The sequence below is a fragment of the Leptinotarsa decemlineata genome, unplaced genomic scaffold (genome assembly GCF_025532065.1).
Source record: "Leptinotarsa decemlineata unplaced genomic scaffold, Ldec_3_MD MMD2_tig00000035_RagTag_RagTag, whole genome shotgun sequence".
NCBI classification, from domain to species: Eukaryota; Metazoa; Arthropoda; class Insecta; order Coleoptera; family Chrysomelidae; genus Leptinotarsa; species Leptinotarsa decemlineata.
In genome coordinates, this window is record NW_027412540.1 from 5,065,475 (window position 1) to 5,083,831 (window position 18,357).

Consider the following 18,357-nt stretch of genomic DNA (forward strand, 5'->3'; position numbering starts at 1 on the left):
CTTGATTTGAATCTCATGAAAGATCACCAGAAATAAGCATATCGCACTGGTGAATTATTTTTATTCTGTGTGTTGAAACAATTCAAACGGTTTTTAATTTATCTTTCATACCTTAGAAGTGATATTGAAGTATGTCTGATAAGTATCCACAACAAATAGAAAGTGAGCTGATGCCATAGTCAGTAAGATATAATCGAGTGGCATTCCATCTAGTCTACAGTTTGAATTAATGGAATTTCAAATACTATTAGTGGATTTTATTATGGCTATCATATAATATACCGATGCACATTCATCAACAGATTTAAACTGCAGTTCATGTACTACAATTGCTGATTGTTAACTCTAGTAAAATTCAATTTAAACGGCGGTTTGTTATATACAATCAGGGTTTGTATGCATGCTTGTCCTATTATATTCAAACAAGTCAAATGTTTACATTGCGTGAAAAAACTTCTGAGTTTGATGTGATACGAATACCACATGGATAAATATACTGAAACAAACATAAATGAATACCACCGCGAGAAACATTGAACAGTTTTAAACTTTGCAACTGAGGGTATTACAAATTATCGACCCACAAAGTAAGGATTTTTGAAATGAGATATTTATGTTTGTCGAACAGTAATTTTAAAAAGAGTTAAAATCGCAATCCTTTGTATACATTTTTGAACATCAATTGTGTAGTGTCACTGGGTTCATAATGAGGATTTTTTCAGTCACGAATTTATGAGAGATTGTCAGATTACCCGAAACACTCGGTTTCAACTCATTAAGTTCTACCCCCAAATTCACAAGGTTATCCAGAAATCAAGTAAATCCCTAAGCTTCGAAAAAACTCATACCCAATCAAATAATTTGCATTGGAAAAAATGTTATCATGTATGATCTTTCAATCAAAAATGAGTATTTTCATAATATCACGAGAACTGATTCCAGGCTATCAATGACAGAAGACGTTCTATGGAAGTAATTCGAAATGAGAAATGGGTGTTTCATTCAGATATGGATGTTACTCCAGGTGACGAAAGTAAAAAATTTTGTTTCATTATTTCAATCTAGACTAACCGAAATATATCAATCATTAACATCCTTTCATGACTTCATAAAATATATTTTCCATAAATTTTGAACTTGGAATAACATGCATCTGATTTTTTTAGCGACACATGCCAAGGAGACAAACACTACAAGAAAATAGTTGAGGCGCTGTAAGAGGGGTGCTTAGGTAATCTAAGATATTAGTCCAGTAACTTTATACATCACACCATGCGTCAAATCCGGTAGTTCTCATTTTTTGCAGACTTGTTTATGATGTTGGCCTGATGAATAATCCAAGTTTGTAACCTCGAGCGCCGAACGCAACTTTATCAAAAATTGAAAAAACCGCAAAAAATCGGGTACTTTCAAATTTTGGCGATTAAAATCCTGAAAAACTAGTTTTTGAAAAAACTTGCCTGGTGAGTTTTCAAATAAGACTGAATTTGCTACAATATGATACTAGAAATGTCTCTGTAGATCCAATAGTTTGCGAGATTAATCCTTTCAAAGTTTATCATTTTTTTCGAATTTCGCAATTTTTTGCAATTCTGTCGGCCGTATATCCTCTCGTATAATTTCAGCAGCTGCTTTCACCAGGCGTAGTCTTTCTGCTTGAGGATCTGAGCTTCTTCCGTCACACCATGTACTGGTGAGAATTTTGTGACCTGTGTTTTTGAAAAAAATAGTCGTGTGTTTGAAAGGTCTTTCAACGATCGAAATGTCCTCCCCATACTTTGTGACTGTGACTGTTCGTAGTTGAGGTCGTTCTCCTTCTATCTGGTCCATGAGTTCATCTAGAGAGAACTGACAACCCCTTTCTCTTCCAGAAATGAATAAATCTTTTTCATGGCCTTATCAACTGTGGGATGCTGACGATTTCCCCTGGACTTTTCTGTTGGTGGTGCCTGGTAGAGCTTTGTTTGGAAAAACCGATGATATCTGGCATCAAGCCCTACCAAATCTGTTTTCTCAGATATACGCTCTTTCATTTCAAGAGCCTAATCAACACAACGTTCCTCAGCTGCTTTCGAAACTACTTTTCAGCAGAAATGACATTGTTTTTCTGGCTCCTTCTTCCTTTCTGCCACAAGGAACTAGTCAGTTATTTTGTCTCCACATAGACAACAGTGTTCTCTGAAATTGAAGTACTCAGAAACTGATCTCGTGGCTCTTGATGGTATAATATTTGATTTTCCATTGCTTACAGCTGTTTTGATCAACTTCGGATTGTTATATTTTATCTGACAAGCACTGTGCACATATATTTCATTTACGCTCTTCAGTAAACGCTGATTTTGTAAATTCTTAAGGGAAATACTCGACGCAAGAAGGGTTTTTACACCTCTTCCCTTCACTAGGCGCACTTGACCTTCACTTAAAGTCTCCTGACATATAGAACAAAAACCTAGGCTGGGAATGGGATCAGACATTCTATAGATTTTGAGTTCCAAAGGCACTCACATTATGGGCAGCCGGCCAGTCAATTACTGAAACGAAAAAAAAATTGGATTATTCATAAGGCCAACATTACAAACAAATCTGCAGAACTACCGGATTTCAAAAACTAGTCCTTTAGGGTTATTATCGCCAAAATAAAAAAAAAAAGATTTTTCGCGGTTTTTGACAAAGTTGCGTTCGGCGCCCGAGGTCACAAACTTGAATTATTCATTAGGCCAATATCAGAAACAAGTTTGCAAAAAATCAGAACTCCCGGATTTGACGCATACTACCCCATACTTTCAAGCGTTTGTTACTGGATTATACAGGGTGTCCCTGGACTTTCTCTTTTCCTCTCGGGAATGTATAGATGGGGTCAAAATATCACCAGTACTTCATATAACTTTTTTTCCTAAAAGTCTTCGTAACCAAGGTACGGGCCCTCGAAGTTACAAAATGAAAAATGTTTTTCTTTGATAACTTTTCAAGTGAATATTCAAAATCATCCAAATTTTGGTAATTGACTAAACAAATGAATTCCGTCGATGAGCTTTCATGCAGGAGTCAGTTGTTTTGCTACAAAGTCAGGAACGGACTACCCCCGATGGTCCACACCCCAAAACTTTGAAATGACAGATATTTTTCAATATTTTTCAACAAAATAAGGTTACTTGGACAATTTTATGAATAAAAGTACTCGCGTGGAAAGTCGATCGGAGCAACGAGTCTTGATAAAAATGTAGTTCTACTCGACGACATCAAACCCGCTCGTCCACCATTATTTGAAATGAATAATTATCAAAGCAGAAATAATAATGATAACGTTAATTCAACAACATTTATAACAGGAATAATACAAAGTATGCTAAAATGAAGTCGTAAACAAAAAGTACAGTACCTATATGGAAGTTTAAGTCACAATTGTGATAGCAGATATTTTTTCAAAAGAAATATCAAGTTCTGTAGATTCGTGGTGTTTTTAAACTAACAAGCTACTCTACTATGAAATATCGAATTCATTCCATATTTTGTATGTACATAATACGTGTGGAATAATCACGTTTCGTGTTGATCAGTTATCTGAATCTCATGAAACTCAACATTCGAATGTTTCAAATTCTTCTTCACAGCTAAACTGTTGAGGAGTTTTACTGATAATTATAATTTTATGGGAGAAATTCTTTAACACGAATCTAAATTTAGCTGAAAAAACGCACATCGGAAAAAATATTTACTATACTAATAAAAAGCAAACGAATGAACTACAAAAACGGCTGCACATGATCAGGTGAAAAATATCCAGGGAATAATTATGTTCCATTTCTTTCACAGATGTTGACAAAAAAACCTTTTAGAAAGTTTTGATAAAAAATGAGAAACTGGAATGCGATTTTGTTTTGTTGAGTGGTGCGTTGTCATATGACATCATTGTATTGTCAATATTCTATAGGATATTTTGAATTTTTTTGATATGGCCGAACAGTTTACATTCAATAAATATGCAGATATGCATGTATTTTATGGACGAGCATTTTGTAATGCTGCAGAAGCTCGTCGTCTGTATTCCGAGCATTTTCCCAATCGAACGGTACCGTCAAGAGAAACATTCGAGCGTGTCGATCGCAGCTTGAGGGAGACAGGTATGTAATAATTGATAATTAATTTGAGCACGTTGTTTTATTTCGATATTTTTGTAGGTACAGTTTTGCCAAAACGAGGTGGTGAGGGCGCTCCTAGGACTGTACGTACCGTTGTATTGGAGGAAAATATTTTGGAAGCCGTCGCTGATGATTCTTCAATGAGCATCAGAAATCTATCAGAACAGTTCCATACATCCAAGTCCACTATTCATAGAATAATTAGGGAACAACTGCTCCACCCATTTCACATCCAGAAGGTACATGCCATGACACCTCAAGATTTTCCAGCACGACTGGAATATGCCAATTGGTTCATGGATAGGTAAAGAGAGGATATGACTTTTATTAATCGAGTTTTATTCACTGATGAAGCAGGTTTCAGTAGAGATGGAGTTATCAACTCTCATAATCTCCATATATGGGCCGAAGAAAATCCCCATGGGATATTGCAAACCAAACACCAACGGAAATTCAACGTGAATGTTTGGGCTGGTATCATAGGAAACCATCTTTTAGGACCATTCTTTCTACAGGACCGATTGAATGGAGAAGTTATTTGGAGTTCATTCAGAACGATTTGAATGGACTTTTGGAACATGTTCCATTGCAAACCCGAAGAGATATGTGGTTTATGCATGATGGCGCTCCTCCTCATTTTAGTTTGAATGTGCGTGACCATCTGAACCACATTTTCCACAATAGATGGATTGGTAGAGGTGGGCCATATTCATGGCCATCGCGGTCTCCGGATTTAAATCCATTGGATTTCTTTCTGTGGGGGCATCTAAAAAGCCTTGTTTACGCTACACCTATTCACACAAGAGATGCATTGTTGAATAGAATAACATTACATTGTGAAGCCATACGAAACGACCCTGGGTATCTAATTCAAGTACAGAGAGGGTGTCTTCGCAGACTAAGAAAATGTATAGAGAGAGAAGGTGGTCATATCGAGCAGTTTCTGTAGCGGATTTTTCATTTCTGTTTGCTCTTGAGGCTCTTGAGTTTCGTTAGTTGAACGTGTTTGCATTATAAAAATTCGTTATGAACATTTTACCTATCATTTCCATTTTCCTTAAAAACTAATATTTTCGAATAATGGTAGACATCTCAGGATAAATGTTGTTGAATTAACGTTATCATTATTATTTCTGTTTTGATAATTATTCATTTCAAATAATGGTGGACGAGCGGGTTTGATGTCGTCGAGTGAAACTACATTTTTATCAAGACTCGTTGCTCCGATCGACTTTCCACGCGGGTACTTTTATTCATAAAATTGTCCAAGTAACCTTAATTTGTTGAAAAATATTGAAAAATATCTGTCATTTCAAAGTTTTGGGGTGTGGACCATCGGGGGTAGTCCGTTCCTGACTTTGTAGCAAAACAACTGACTCCTGCATGAAAGCTCATCGAAGGAATTCATTTGTTTAGTCAATTACCAAAATTTGGATGATTTTGAATATTCACTTGAAAAGTTATCAAAGAAAAACATTTTTCATTTTGTAACTTCGAGGGCCCGTTACCTACTTGGTAATGAAGGATTTTAGGAAAAAAAGTTATATGAAGTACTGGTGATATTTTGACCCCATCTATACATTCCCTAGAGGAAAAGAGGAAGTCCAGGGACACCCTGTATTGGGTAGCGATTAATTTCGATAAAACAAAACATTCATCATTACCTCTGAACGTGTTGAAACCATACTGTATACATGCATTATATGAAGAAAAAATTGTCTCATAGCATAAAAATGTAGGTGATCAGGTCAAATATAAATGAAATTATATAGATCATATATTTATGGAGAAATGGATATATTGTTTTGAAATGTTATTTTTGACCTGGTGTTATATTTCCTATTTTTAATACCCGGCATGATTTTAATGTTAGTTTATGTGATACACCCTTTACGAAAAATGAACCGTTCTTGAAATTTTCATTTGTTTACTAAAACAACTTGATATTCGGCTCTCGAGTGATTTCCCCAATAAATTAAATTCTTTGATAAAATACATACATGAGCTATTAGCAATCCATCAAAATAATTCATTTATTCAGCTTGTAGTAATAATATTTCTAAAATGTTATAGAAGGTGTTTTGATTTGATGATATAGAAATAGAACAAAACTCTTTTATTTTAAATGAAACACCCTCTGAGATGATTTCGACCCATTTTCATGAAACATTTCCTCTGTCAAAATTCAACGTTTCACAAAATATTTCAGTTTTTTTATCAAATTCAACATGAGCATGTCCACCATGAAACTACGGGCTACGAAATCTTCGTTTCGTACAGTTACGAATTTATTAGATGGAATCAATTTGCCGTCATGATCATTATTGACACAAATGTTTCATAGAACAGTTGAAATTGAAAAATATTGCATTACCCTCTCACAAAGAATAAAAAAAATAATTCAAAGTATGTTCGAAACAATTTTCGGTAACTTCTAGGTACTTTTAACTCTCCTTATCAAATTGTTATTCACAGCACGACTGATTTAATCGGCACCCGGGGTAATTTATCGTTTAATATAATAATAATGTTATTGGAACCAATAAAGGTGTTTGTTGATTCATTGATATTGTTATTTGTATTAGTATATTTTATGAATTCGTGAGCAAAATGTACCGTTTAGGTGAGTTTATGCCTTAATTCACTCACCATAACAAATCATCCAGTTAACAGTGTTGTATGACAAATTATCAGTTGCGGCGGAATATGTTGACAATGTTGACATTTGCATTTTACCAAAGAACAAATTGTATTTTTTCTTTCAGGTGAATCTGTTCAGTCTCTTCAGTTTCCAAATTTTTCCTGATGCTAACCCGAAAAAAGTATTTAATGATGGCATGCAATCTTCATCATTAACATTGTCATAGTATAATTATCAATGAAATCACCACGATTTTTATCAAAACACTGGAATTGAGAATCTTATGCTCGCAATAGACATTAAGAAACCAGAATGATTGATGATTCAGTTTTCCGACCAAAATTTTCGTTTTCAAGACGCAACACAGTAACATCATTCGTGATCATGATTTTTCAGTAAGTATAAACAAGCTTTAGGAAACTATTGAACAGGGAAACACGTGTTGCGGTTTCGTAAACTATTCGATGAAAATCTCACGGTGAAGTGTGACTTGAATATGTTATGGATATCCATGAAGTATTTCCATCACAACCATATTCTATCATTCATCATAAAATCTTCATAGAGATAATCTGACATATCGGGGTTTAGCAATAATAACTCATCAATGTCTAGCAGTGAGGATGACAGTGTTCCATGTAAGTGGAATTCGGCCTTTCATTTAGAATATTGTGTAGGAGTCCTATAAATGATATCTGTATTCCCAACATTCCATAATGAATGTTTGGAATACAAACTGAGTAAAGAAAATTGTTTTTTGTACGGTTCTGTTCCAATGTTCACAGAACCGCTGTTTCAAGAGGGCTTTTTGTTTCAGTTTGTATCCAAAAGTTATTTCTTCGCATGATCTAGGTCAACATCTATGTATAGAGTTACTTGATTGCTTACTTCCTTCCTTTAGAAGATTACCACATTTTTTGTATTAAAATAGAGTAGTAGAAGGCCAAAAACTTTCTTTTCCAAAAATTCATCACTCCTGAAAATATAACCCTTTCAATTCAAACAAGATTCCTTTAGCTAGGATTAAATCAAGTAAGCGAATGACATCTATGACATGGGTAAATCAAATTTATTCCGTGACATGAAGAAGTGATTTATGAATGAATTTTGTGTTTTTCTCTTAATGTTATCCAGATTGGTACTGACGAACCCTAAGGCATTTGTCTTACGGCGAAGCATTGATTTTCTACCAGTGTGGATGAGAGTGTTGTATCAAGATGCAGTAGTAGAAAGCCAAAAAATGAATCACTCCTAAAATAAAATCTATTTAATTCGAACAAAATTCCTTTTGCTGGAATTTAATCAAATAAACGAATGATGTCATCGATGACATGAATAGATCAAAGATATTAAACATCGATGTCTACCAATGAGGATGACAGGGTTCCATGTGAGTGGAATTTTATCTTACATCCAATATATTGTGTAGGGATCTAGTGAATGATATATGATTCAATTCCATAAGGAATGTTTGGAATACAAATTGAGTGGAAAAAAGTGTTTTTCGTATAATTCAACCTTCATATGAAAGTATTTGTTTCTTTCGTGTAATAAAATTTTTATGTGAAAGTAGCCGTTTCAGGATGGCTTTTTCTTTCAGTTTGTTTCTGAAAGTTACACATCTATGTATCTGGAAATTGGTTGCTTCCTTTGGAAAATTCCCACATTTTTTGTATCAAGATAGGGTAATAGAAAGCCAAAAACGTTCTTCTTCAAAAACTAATCACTACTTAAAATATAATCATTCCAATTGAATCAAAAAATAAATTTCATCATGTCACAGAAATGAAGTTCCTTCATTTCTTGAATTCAAAGTCCTAATCGTTCAGAAAGGGCAATTCAACTGTATCGAAGATTTCAATACATTTTGAATACATATAATTTTATATATAATTGAAATTGACTCCAATTTATGTAATTTTGAGTTATGGCATAATTTTACGATATGTTTCATTATTTTCAATAACTTCCATCATTTTGACTCAAATGAAAATGTTAGTATTGCCATTGGAAAATTTATGACTTCATTTTTCAATTGCGATCGAAATATTCGAAAGTGACAAATGGATAGTTTTGTATCAGTATCATATTGATAAACTACCTGTGATCCCATCAACCCTATAATTTCACAATTCTTTTTTTATGCCTCATTGAAGTACGATCCAAACGAGTCAATTTGAGTAATGTAGATATTCAATAATAATTTATGAATTTCCTGAGCACAGATTTTGAAGAATGTACTCCTACTTTCTGAACATGCTCACTTCCAGAAACCACAATATCCAGACATATATTGCATTTCAATCCACAAAACAACATGCTGTGGTTTAGAATCTGCATACGTTTAACAAACACTCATGCATTCCACGATAAAATTAGATTTCATGTGCACATGTCATATACTTCACTCTAGATAAAATCGTAACGGTATACCAACCCTTTTATATGTAAATCAAATCACTATTGAAGCTTTATCTCCCAGACATACTTTTATACAGCGATACTGCTTAACGAAAATCTAGGAGTATTTCATCAGGTCCGATTTCCATTGTCTAATATAATATAAATTGATTTGATGACCCTGAAAAAAAAATCAAAAAGATTACCCGAAAATAACAATTTTATTAAACAAAAAACTGAAATTACAAAGAAATGACATACAAGCAACAACAATACAAATAAATATTGAAATACTAATAAAGGCTGAAAAAATTATAAATAATATTAACAAAAAATTAAAAAATAAAAATTAAAATATTCCAAACCAAGTTATGTCACAACGTTTCGATTGTTAGTATTCACAATCGTCTTCGAGTGATAACTGGACTTATTCCTCCGAGATCTGACTATTTATAGGTCATTCGAGTGGTTTCACCTATCCCCTCTTCCCTTTTTCCGCTTCATTGGTTTTGGCGGGAGATCACCGTTTGGCGGGAGTTGGTCGTTTTTCGCTTGATTAGAGGTTTCCATATGTTACGTATCTCTACGCTTGCGTGACTAAATGCGTTGTTGGACAACATTTCTCCTGAACCAGTGTTCCTCTTGGTGGATGATTTCAGCTTGAACCCACTCGATGTTGTGTTGATGAGTCGAAACATGCTCTGCTATTTTGCTAGTTTCTCCTCGCTGTGTGTGTTCGCATTGCTCAGCAATACGAACTTTCAATGGCCTCTTAGTTTCATCAATGTATGATTCTCCGCACTCGCAGGGTATCCGGTAAATGCAATTCTTGAAATCGCAGTCCGCGTTTGGTGGCCTGGTTTTCGTGAGGCTGCTACGTATAGTGTTCCCAGATCTGAAGCAGGTCCTGATGTTATACTTGGACCCAATCCGTCTTATCCTTTACGAGCGGCACAACATCAACGATTCATCATTACTGCTTGAGGATTCTACTTTATAGCGAAACACTTGTCACTGTTCTGGAAACCTTTCACAGCAAAACTCACAGTAAACTGTATTATTGAGCTATATTCCATTTCATTTCAGAAAACAGTGACCTCAAATGTAAGAAGTAAGAAGTAAGAAGTAAACAGCTACAGTGCGTTACGCGAAGTGATCTAGTAAGGCGATAGACATTCAAATAATAGTTGAAGTTTTCAGTTGAAGTGTTTGTGTATTTAAAGTGAAATAAAATTATGTTTGATTATTCAGTGTAGTCAGTTATTGGTCAACCCACGAGGAAAAACGTAACATTTGGTGTCGGAAGTGGAATGATTGACTGAAAATTTTTTGTTTTATGGTGAAAACAAGGAGTGTCAATTACGACGAGATGGAAGAGCTCAAGAAAATGTTCGAGGCTTTGCAAACCAAAGAGGCTGAGATAAATTGGTTCCTCTTTTTCTGTTGGCACACAGGAGCTCCCAACATGTTCAGTTCCCTACTCGTAGGAAACTGAAGCTTCCGATATATGTATTGTATGGCAGTTACTTCGATGAATTTCAAGAGGTACATCTCTCAGAGTATGTGAATGACCTGAGGGAGAGACTGGAAATTCTACACGAATTTGCCAGGACCAAATTACAGCTTTCCAGCGACAGGCTGAAAATAAGATTTAACAAAAAGGCACTACCAGTGAGCTTCAAGGAGGGCGATGCAGTGTGGCTCTACTAAGCTCAACGACGGAAAGGTTTGTGCCCCAAGTTGCAGAGACCAAGTACCTCACTTGGTAACCAAAAAGATAAGCGATCTGGTGTTCAGAATCCAATTGTTACCCAGGAGCTAGCCTAAAGCTGTCCACATAGAGAGGCTGAGTCCTTTCATGGGTCGTGATGTCCCTTCTTGGAATGTTGTTCGGGGCGAACAACCTCAGGAAAAGGGGTAGTGTTGTGTGCCCGAAAGAAAGTAACGCTGGCCGCCATTGGTAACCATAAACCAAACGTGACGTATCTGAGAGCGTGGAAATATCCAATGTTACCTGCCGCTCGAGAAGGAGTGTGAAACAATCTACCGATGTCGATAGAACTTCGGCGAAACTCCACGATGTTTCATTGAATATTCAAATGCTGGCTGCAAGCGTATTCAGACAGTCAAATATACAGTCAAGTGGACATTACAGTGCGATACGCGAAGTGATTTAGTAAGGCGATATACATTGAAATTATAGCTGAAGTTTATAGTTGAAATATTTGTGTATTTAAAGTGGAATAAAGTTGACTTTAATTATTCAGTGTAGTCAATTACTGGTCAACCCAAGGGGGAAAACGTAACAATATGTAGTACAGGTATTAAATTTGATTTCAGACACAAACTGATAAAAATACCCTCGCAAAAAAGCTACTTTCACATGAACACAGAATTACACGAAAAAAAAAATTCTTTCAAAATAACTACTTTCGTACTTATGAACATTAATTTATACGAAAACTAATTTTTCTCATCCAGTTTGTAATCCAAACATTCATTATGGACTTAAATTAGTTATAACTCATAGTTTAGCTAGTCAGTATAGAATATAAAAAAGTTACGATATAAAATTCCACTTTCATCCTACTAATTAGATATGGACTATGGTTGCCGCGAAAGATGTGTCTCTGTTTTTTCAAGAGTTGTGTAGTTTTTGATCAAATCAACTTCTCACCAGTATGTTTATTCTTGAACTATACTAGCAATTGAAACTAACAGAAATTAGATATCTATTCCAGTGTGAACGATACCAAATTATGAGTGAGGAATAATATTTCAAAAATGCAGTTGAGAAATTACACAAATATCAATTTCAATAGTTGCTTTTCAGCAAACCACAACTTCAAATGTTTATGTTTTCAGATTTTAAAGGACATAAGGTATAACTATACTGATAGTAGTAATAGTAGTATTTATTCATCTTCCAGATCATGCCAGACATGCCAAAAAATGAATATATGAATAAATATATACCTATAAAATGATGAAAACACAATTTAAAACACAGTAAACAATATACTTCGTTTGGACGTCAACATGTAGGTCACTAAACTTACGGTTTTTTGGATATAAAAAAACAGACTCTCATTCTAAGATAGTAGATGGATCATTATAAACAACGTAATATAATTCCATATAATTGAAAAATTCAACAGAAAATCAGGAAGGAAGTATAGTGTCGTTATACCTAAGAGATTCTTTGAATGTCAGTGTCTTGTGTTTAAGGATAGTTAAGTGTTTAGTTCGTGCTGCATAATTTTGAGTGACTGAATTCGTGATTGAGATTGACTATGTTGTCTCACATGAAGCAGAGCGTTATAGATATAGATGCAGGGTGGAGTTGATATGTTATGTTCTGAAATTGAAGCCCTACAGCTATCTCTCGGTGCAATGTCAAATATGATTTTGATTACTTTGTTTGTATATTATACCCACGTCTTGTACCAACGGAAGTATCTCACATTAGTATATTTTGAGCAAATTTTAAAGAAACGAAGCTAGAAATATAGCTCAACAAATCAATTTATTCGTGGGTGAAATGACTTTCCCCTACTAGTAAATCTTCGTATATCTAACATCTAATAATTAAGAATTATCGAAAAACAAATAGTATGTATACTGTTCACGTGTCCTATTTCGAAAAGATATTGAAAAACAAGAAAAACTTTCTCATAGCATCTCTTTACATTTCACGATGTAGAGTTTACAGATTTTCATTCCGAGAAACCATTCACCAATTTTGATTTTTTATGTATTCGAAAATGAATCAATACAACATTTTTGGCTATAACTACATTGATGTATAAACAATATCATCTGATAGTGAATTTTCTAACGTCATCCAAATAAGCTCCCAACTGGTTACCTTTTTCCAAATTTGACCGACTTTTTCTCACAGATATTTTTTTGATATCTTCATACTGGTCTTCTTCATCTGAAACATATCGCATACTTTTCTATCATACTTATTTAACATTTATTTTGCAGATCCCCCAGAAATATCGGTAGAAAGATCTGTAGTACACTCAGCCGAGGGATATGAAGCTCAACTCGTTTGTATTGTACATGGAGAAAGTCAACCAGATGTGAGTACCATATGCAATAATCTATTATGAAGTGAAATAGTTTTTGCAGCATTAGTTAAATAATATCATGATAATTGCTGGCGAGAGTGTTTTCTCATTTGTAGGCACAATTTCTCAGCAGAGATGTGTAATGTGATGTGATATATATATATATATATATATATATATATATATATATATATATATATATATATATATATATATATATATATATATATATATATATATGTTGAGCTGTTTCTCGGGTTTCGCTCCGTGTTCTGTGTGTATTTTATCCCCATAAGGATTATTTTCACAACCATACTATGGTTGAAAAAACCAGACATCACCAGAAGATGGCAAATGAGACTTTGCCGAAACGTTGTGAAAATAATCCTTATTGGGATAAAATACACAGAACACGGAGCGAAACCCGAGGAAACAGCTCATCATACTTCATCCGTGAGAATCTTCGAGTTAACATATATATATATATATATATATATATATATATATATATATATATATATATATATATATATATATATATATATATATATATATATTTTCCGAAACCACATCATCGATTTAACTTTTTTTATTCAATGAGAAATTAAATAACAAACTATTGTTGTAACACATAGTTGACAGTTCTCGTTAATACATCACATTGAAAAAAAGACAGTTGAGAAAGAAAATGTAACGAAATAATAAATGATAGAAAATAGAACATAACGGAATGTCTCACGTTACATATTTTAAGTTACCGTCTCACGCGATATCGAATCAAATGTTCAAATTGTCCTCCATCATTTCTTAAACAGATATTTGCTCTAGAAATAGTGTTCTTGTGGCATTTCTCTGTGGAGTGATAGCGATACAGGCACTCCTTATTGAATCTTTCAATTCTTCAATATTTTCAAAATTTGTTCTGAATACTTGATCTTTTATGAAGCCCCACAACAAAAAATCTAGAAGAGAAAGGTCCGGTGAACGTGGTGGCCATTCAATAGGACCATTATTTCCCATCCACCTTCCTGGCATAGTTATATTGAGAAAATCTCTGCAGATTTTCCTGCGATGTGGTGGAGCTCCGTCGTGTTGGTAATACTCATATTTTTTTATGAGGCTAGGTGGAAAATCTTCTAATAACTCAATAACCCTGATAAGAAATCCAATTATAACTCTCTGATCAGAGATGTTTCAAAAAAGTGGGGGCCAATAATTTTATTATCAAGGACACCAAGCCATGCGTTAACACGATATCTCATTCATTTCTTGTCGCCAATGATAATGTATATTCCTGTTGAACCATCCGATATTGGTAAATATACTTTCATCACAACACAATTTTTTTTCACAAATTTCAGTATCTTGGCGAAATTCTCTAATGAGCCATTTACAAAAAACTTTTCTTCTGTTGAAGTTCGTTGAATACAAATAATGAACTTTCCTGACTCGATAGGGCTTGAATTTATTTTTCTTCAAAATTTTCCGTACAGATGTAGTGGATATAGCCGAATTATGAGCAATCTCCCTCAGATATACTTCCTTGTTCTCAATTTTTTATTATTATTATGAATCTTCTTTGAACTCACCTAATACGCCGATTTCATTATCGCCACCACATTCAGTGACCGTAAATTTTTTTCAGAGGGTTTTTCAAAAGATCCATAATTCCGTAAAGTGTTTTCGATTCGTTGAAAATATCTATGATTAGGTTGTCGTCGTCCAGGTTACAATTTCTGATACATTGCCAGAGATTGGGTAGCATTCCTCAAACATCTCGAATATACAAAAAGCATATTCACTTTTTCGTCATTGGAAAAATTCATGTTTTTTCCTTAAAATTGCTTAACGATTTGAATAACTTTTATTTTGTGTGTGACAGTTAACTTGACATTGACAGAAATTTTTGGGTAGCTACAAATTTTCATTTGAAAATTATGGATGGCTCTCTTGGTCTCTCCTTTTCAAGGCGACTCTGACTGAAATTCAGTTAGATTTCAGTGAATACAAATATTTATAATCTCAATGAACGACATTATCGACAGGAGAACTCTTGATTTCAGTAACATTCGGAAATTCGAGCTCTTAATAAAAAATGATAGTGAGGATGTGGTTTCGGAAAGAAACATCGGGAAATATAGATGTTGTGATATATCAACGAATTTGTAATTATAATGACTACGAAAATATATAAAACAATATACAGGTCCGTATTTAAAAAATATATTGATGATGGAATTCAATGAAAGGAACGTTGCATTGAAAAATGAAATCACCCAGATTATAAAGCATATGAAATGAAGCAATAAGGTTTTTGTCAATTTTTTGTCATTTTCAGTTTTTTGCAAATACCTCACAAACCGTTGATGATTTATAGATCTGAAAATTTCATTGTGTTGAATTCCTAAAAAGGTAATTTTTTCTGCATTAAATTCTGAATTCAGCCATATAGCACACTTGTAGTTTTCCTTGAATACTGATGGAAAAAGGCAATTTTATTGCATATTATAAAGAGGGCCATGAATAAGTCAAAATGAATACAATAATACGAGTTTAATAAAATTAATCCATGAGTTATAATTTCATTTTTTGTTCCATTTTATCTAGTTGCATATAACTGTACAAATTAAAATAAATGTTCCAAATTACCAATATGTTATTTTGACCATAACTTGACTAACATGATAATAACGAAATCAATTAGTGATAACAAGAATCATTTTAGTAAGTATTCGAACTGCCTCCCTTCACGTACAATACACATATTGCATCTTCTTAGTAATTTCCGATTCGTGACAGCAAGCGTCTCTCGCATTATGGAAGCACAAACATTTGTGATACTATTTTTCAAATCCTCTACATTTTGTGGACGTCGCATATAAAATAAGTCTTCGATATATCCTCACAAAAAGAAATCTAGTGGAGTAATATCTGGACTTCGAGCTGGCCATGGTATTGGACCCTTATTTCCAATCCATTTCTCATTGAAAGTATCATCCAAATATTGGGTAACTATTCTATTATTATGTGGAGGTACCCCATCTTGTAGATACCACATATTCAGTCGAGTTTGTATGGGAAAATTCTACAAGAGATTCGGCAACACATGTTGTAGAAAAATCAAGTACCTCTTCCCATTGAGAATTCCTTCAAAAAAATGAGGTCATATCAAATAACCATTAATGATTCCACACCAAACATTAACCCCCACACAGACTGAAATCTCGTTTTTTGCACCCAATGAGAGTTCACGTCAGACCAATAGTGACAATTATGTTTGTTTGTTATACTGTTGTTATGGAAACGGCTTTCATCACTCCATAATATTTTTTTCAGAAACTGATCATCATGAATACGGGTGGACAACCATGCAATGAAGTTCAATCTTCTATGAGCATCTCCTGAATATGGGAATATATTTTAGTTATTAAAAATGAAACATGAAGATTATTACCTGGATGTAGCCCTTGAACCAAATGTATTTTGTATGGATGGAATTTGTTTTTTGACAAAATACGTTGTATTGACGATTTCGAAATGTTGCAATGCATTGCTATTTGCTTGGTAGAACTATAAGGTTCCAATACTATTTGACCCAGCACTGCAACACTGTGATTCTCATCAGTAGCCGTTTTTGGTTTTTTTGCTTCCGTTCATTAAAACACACATTTCATGCCAAAGATTTGGCTAAGCCAGCGAATGTTTTGTCTGATGGTAATTTTCTGTCAGGATACCGATTAGCGTATATTCTCACTGCTTCTTTTGAATTCCTTCTTGCTTCGCCATAAATACATATCATATCCATATATATATATATATATATATATATATATATATATATATATATATATATATATATATATATATACAAAAATCAGGAACTATCTTTGGTCGATCAGCATAACGGAAGTGTATAATATATAATAACACAAATTACTCCAATATTTCGATAATGTTTATTATCATTATCAATGAAGAGCTAAAAAAAATGATACAATAAGATAAAATTTGTTACAAAAAGGTTCACTTTACTGTTAGTGAGGATGGCCGAATCGAAAAGAATGTTATATTTGAACAATTGAAACATGTCAATAAAATAAAACAAGTCACCACATTAAAAAAGGGTTAAATCCTCACTGATATAAGGAAGATTATTTAAATTAACATAATAAAATCGTTATTTGGTTTGAAATTATAAAATATTTTGATTTTGTGTGTTGGTGGGTGGTTCGAACTTTCGGGTATGGTGGATCGTTTTTGTGTAGGTTTCCTGTATATTGCCATTTGAAATGTTGTTTTATTGCGGTTATATCCGATAGATATGCCCGAATATGTCATGAAACCACTTAAATCAAGGGGTACATTCAATTTCCGTTTCATTACCCTTCTTTATTTCATTTTGTTTTCTGGTTATATAACCGCTATTAATTTTTTCCTAACTTCAGAAGAAGTCTGATATAACGTATTCCACATGGGATTTTTGCTAATTATCTCGTCCTCTGCGTTAGTAGTTATTTTTTTATTTTCTGTTTTATGATTTTATATGGAGAAAAAATGCATTTTAAAATACATGAGAGAGGCGACGATAAAACTAATTAAAATAATTCATAGTGCTTTTTAACTGACTTTTGAGTAAAGTGACCCACAGTTAGTGAACAGAAATTATCTAACCACCATATGATATCTACGGCAACATTTTCAACTTGGAATGAATGAAATGCATTTGTGGGGTGAATGAACGTATACAGGGTGTTTATTAAACATGCAGCAGAGAAGTGAGGGATCATTCCTTGGACTGTTCTAAGGGGATTTTGTCCTATGATAATTATTGACAGGGCGCTTTGTTTTGAAGATACGGGGCGAAAAAAAATTTCGACGATAACAATTTTGGTAATTTTAAAATTATCAAAGATGCCGAAATGAAAGTATAGCGTACCTACCAAATAATAAAAAATACAACAATTCCGTTGGTACCTATCAACAACTTTTTGATTACTACAAACGGCTGCAGATCATTGGTATGTGTCGAATAGGTTGCATTCGAAAGGGGGGGTAGTCATTTTCAACAGTTCCTGTAGATTAGGAAACATCACATGTAATT

General features: G+C 33.8%; 1 protein-coding gene across 1 annotated transcript in view; it reads left to right on the forward strand.

Moving 5' to 3' along the window:
• Positions 1 to 18,357, forward strand: part of LOC111506190 (limbic system-associated membrane protein) — a 1,118,878-nt gene that overhangs the window by 933,055 nt on the left and 167,466 nt on the right. The window contains exon 6 of the mRNA XM_074171774.1: positions 13,171 to 13,268. Coding sequence (XP_074027875.1) covers positions 13,171 to 13,268 — 98 coding nt within the window. The remainder of the gene's footprint in view (positions 1 to 13,170; positions 13,269 to 18,357) is intronic.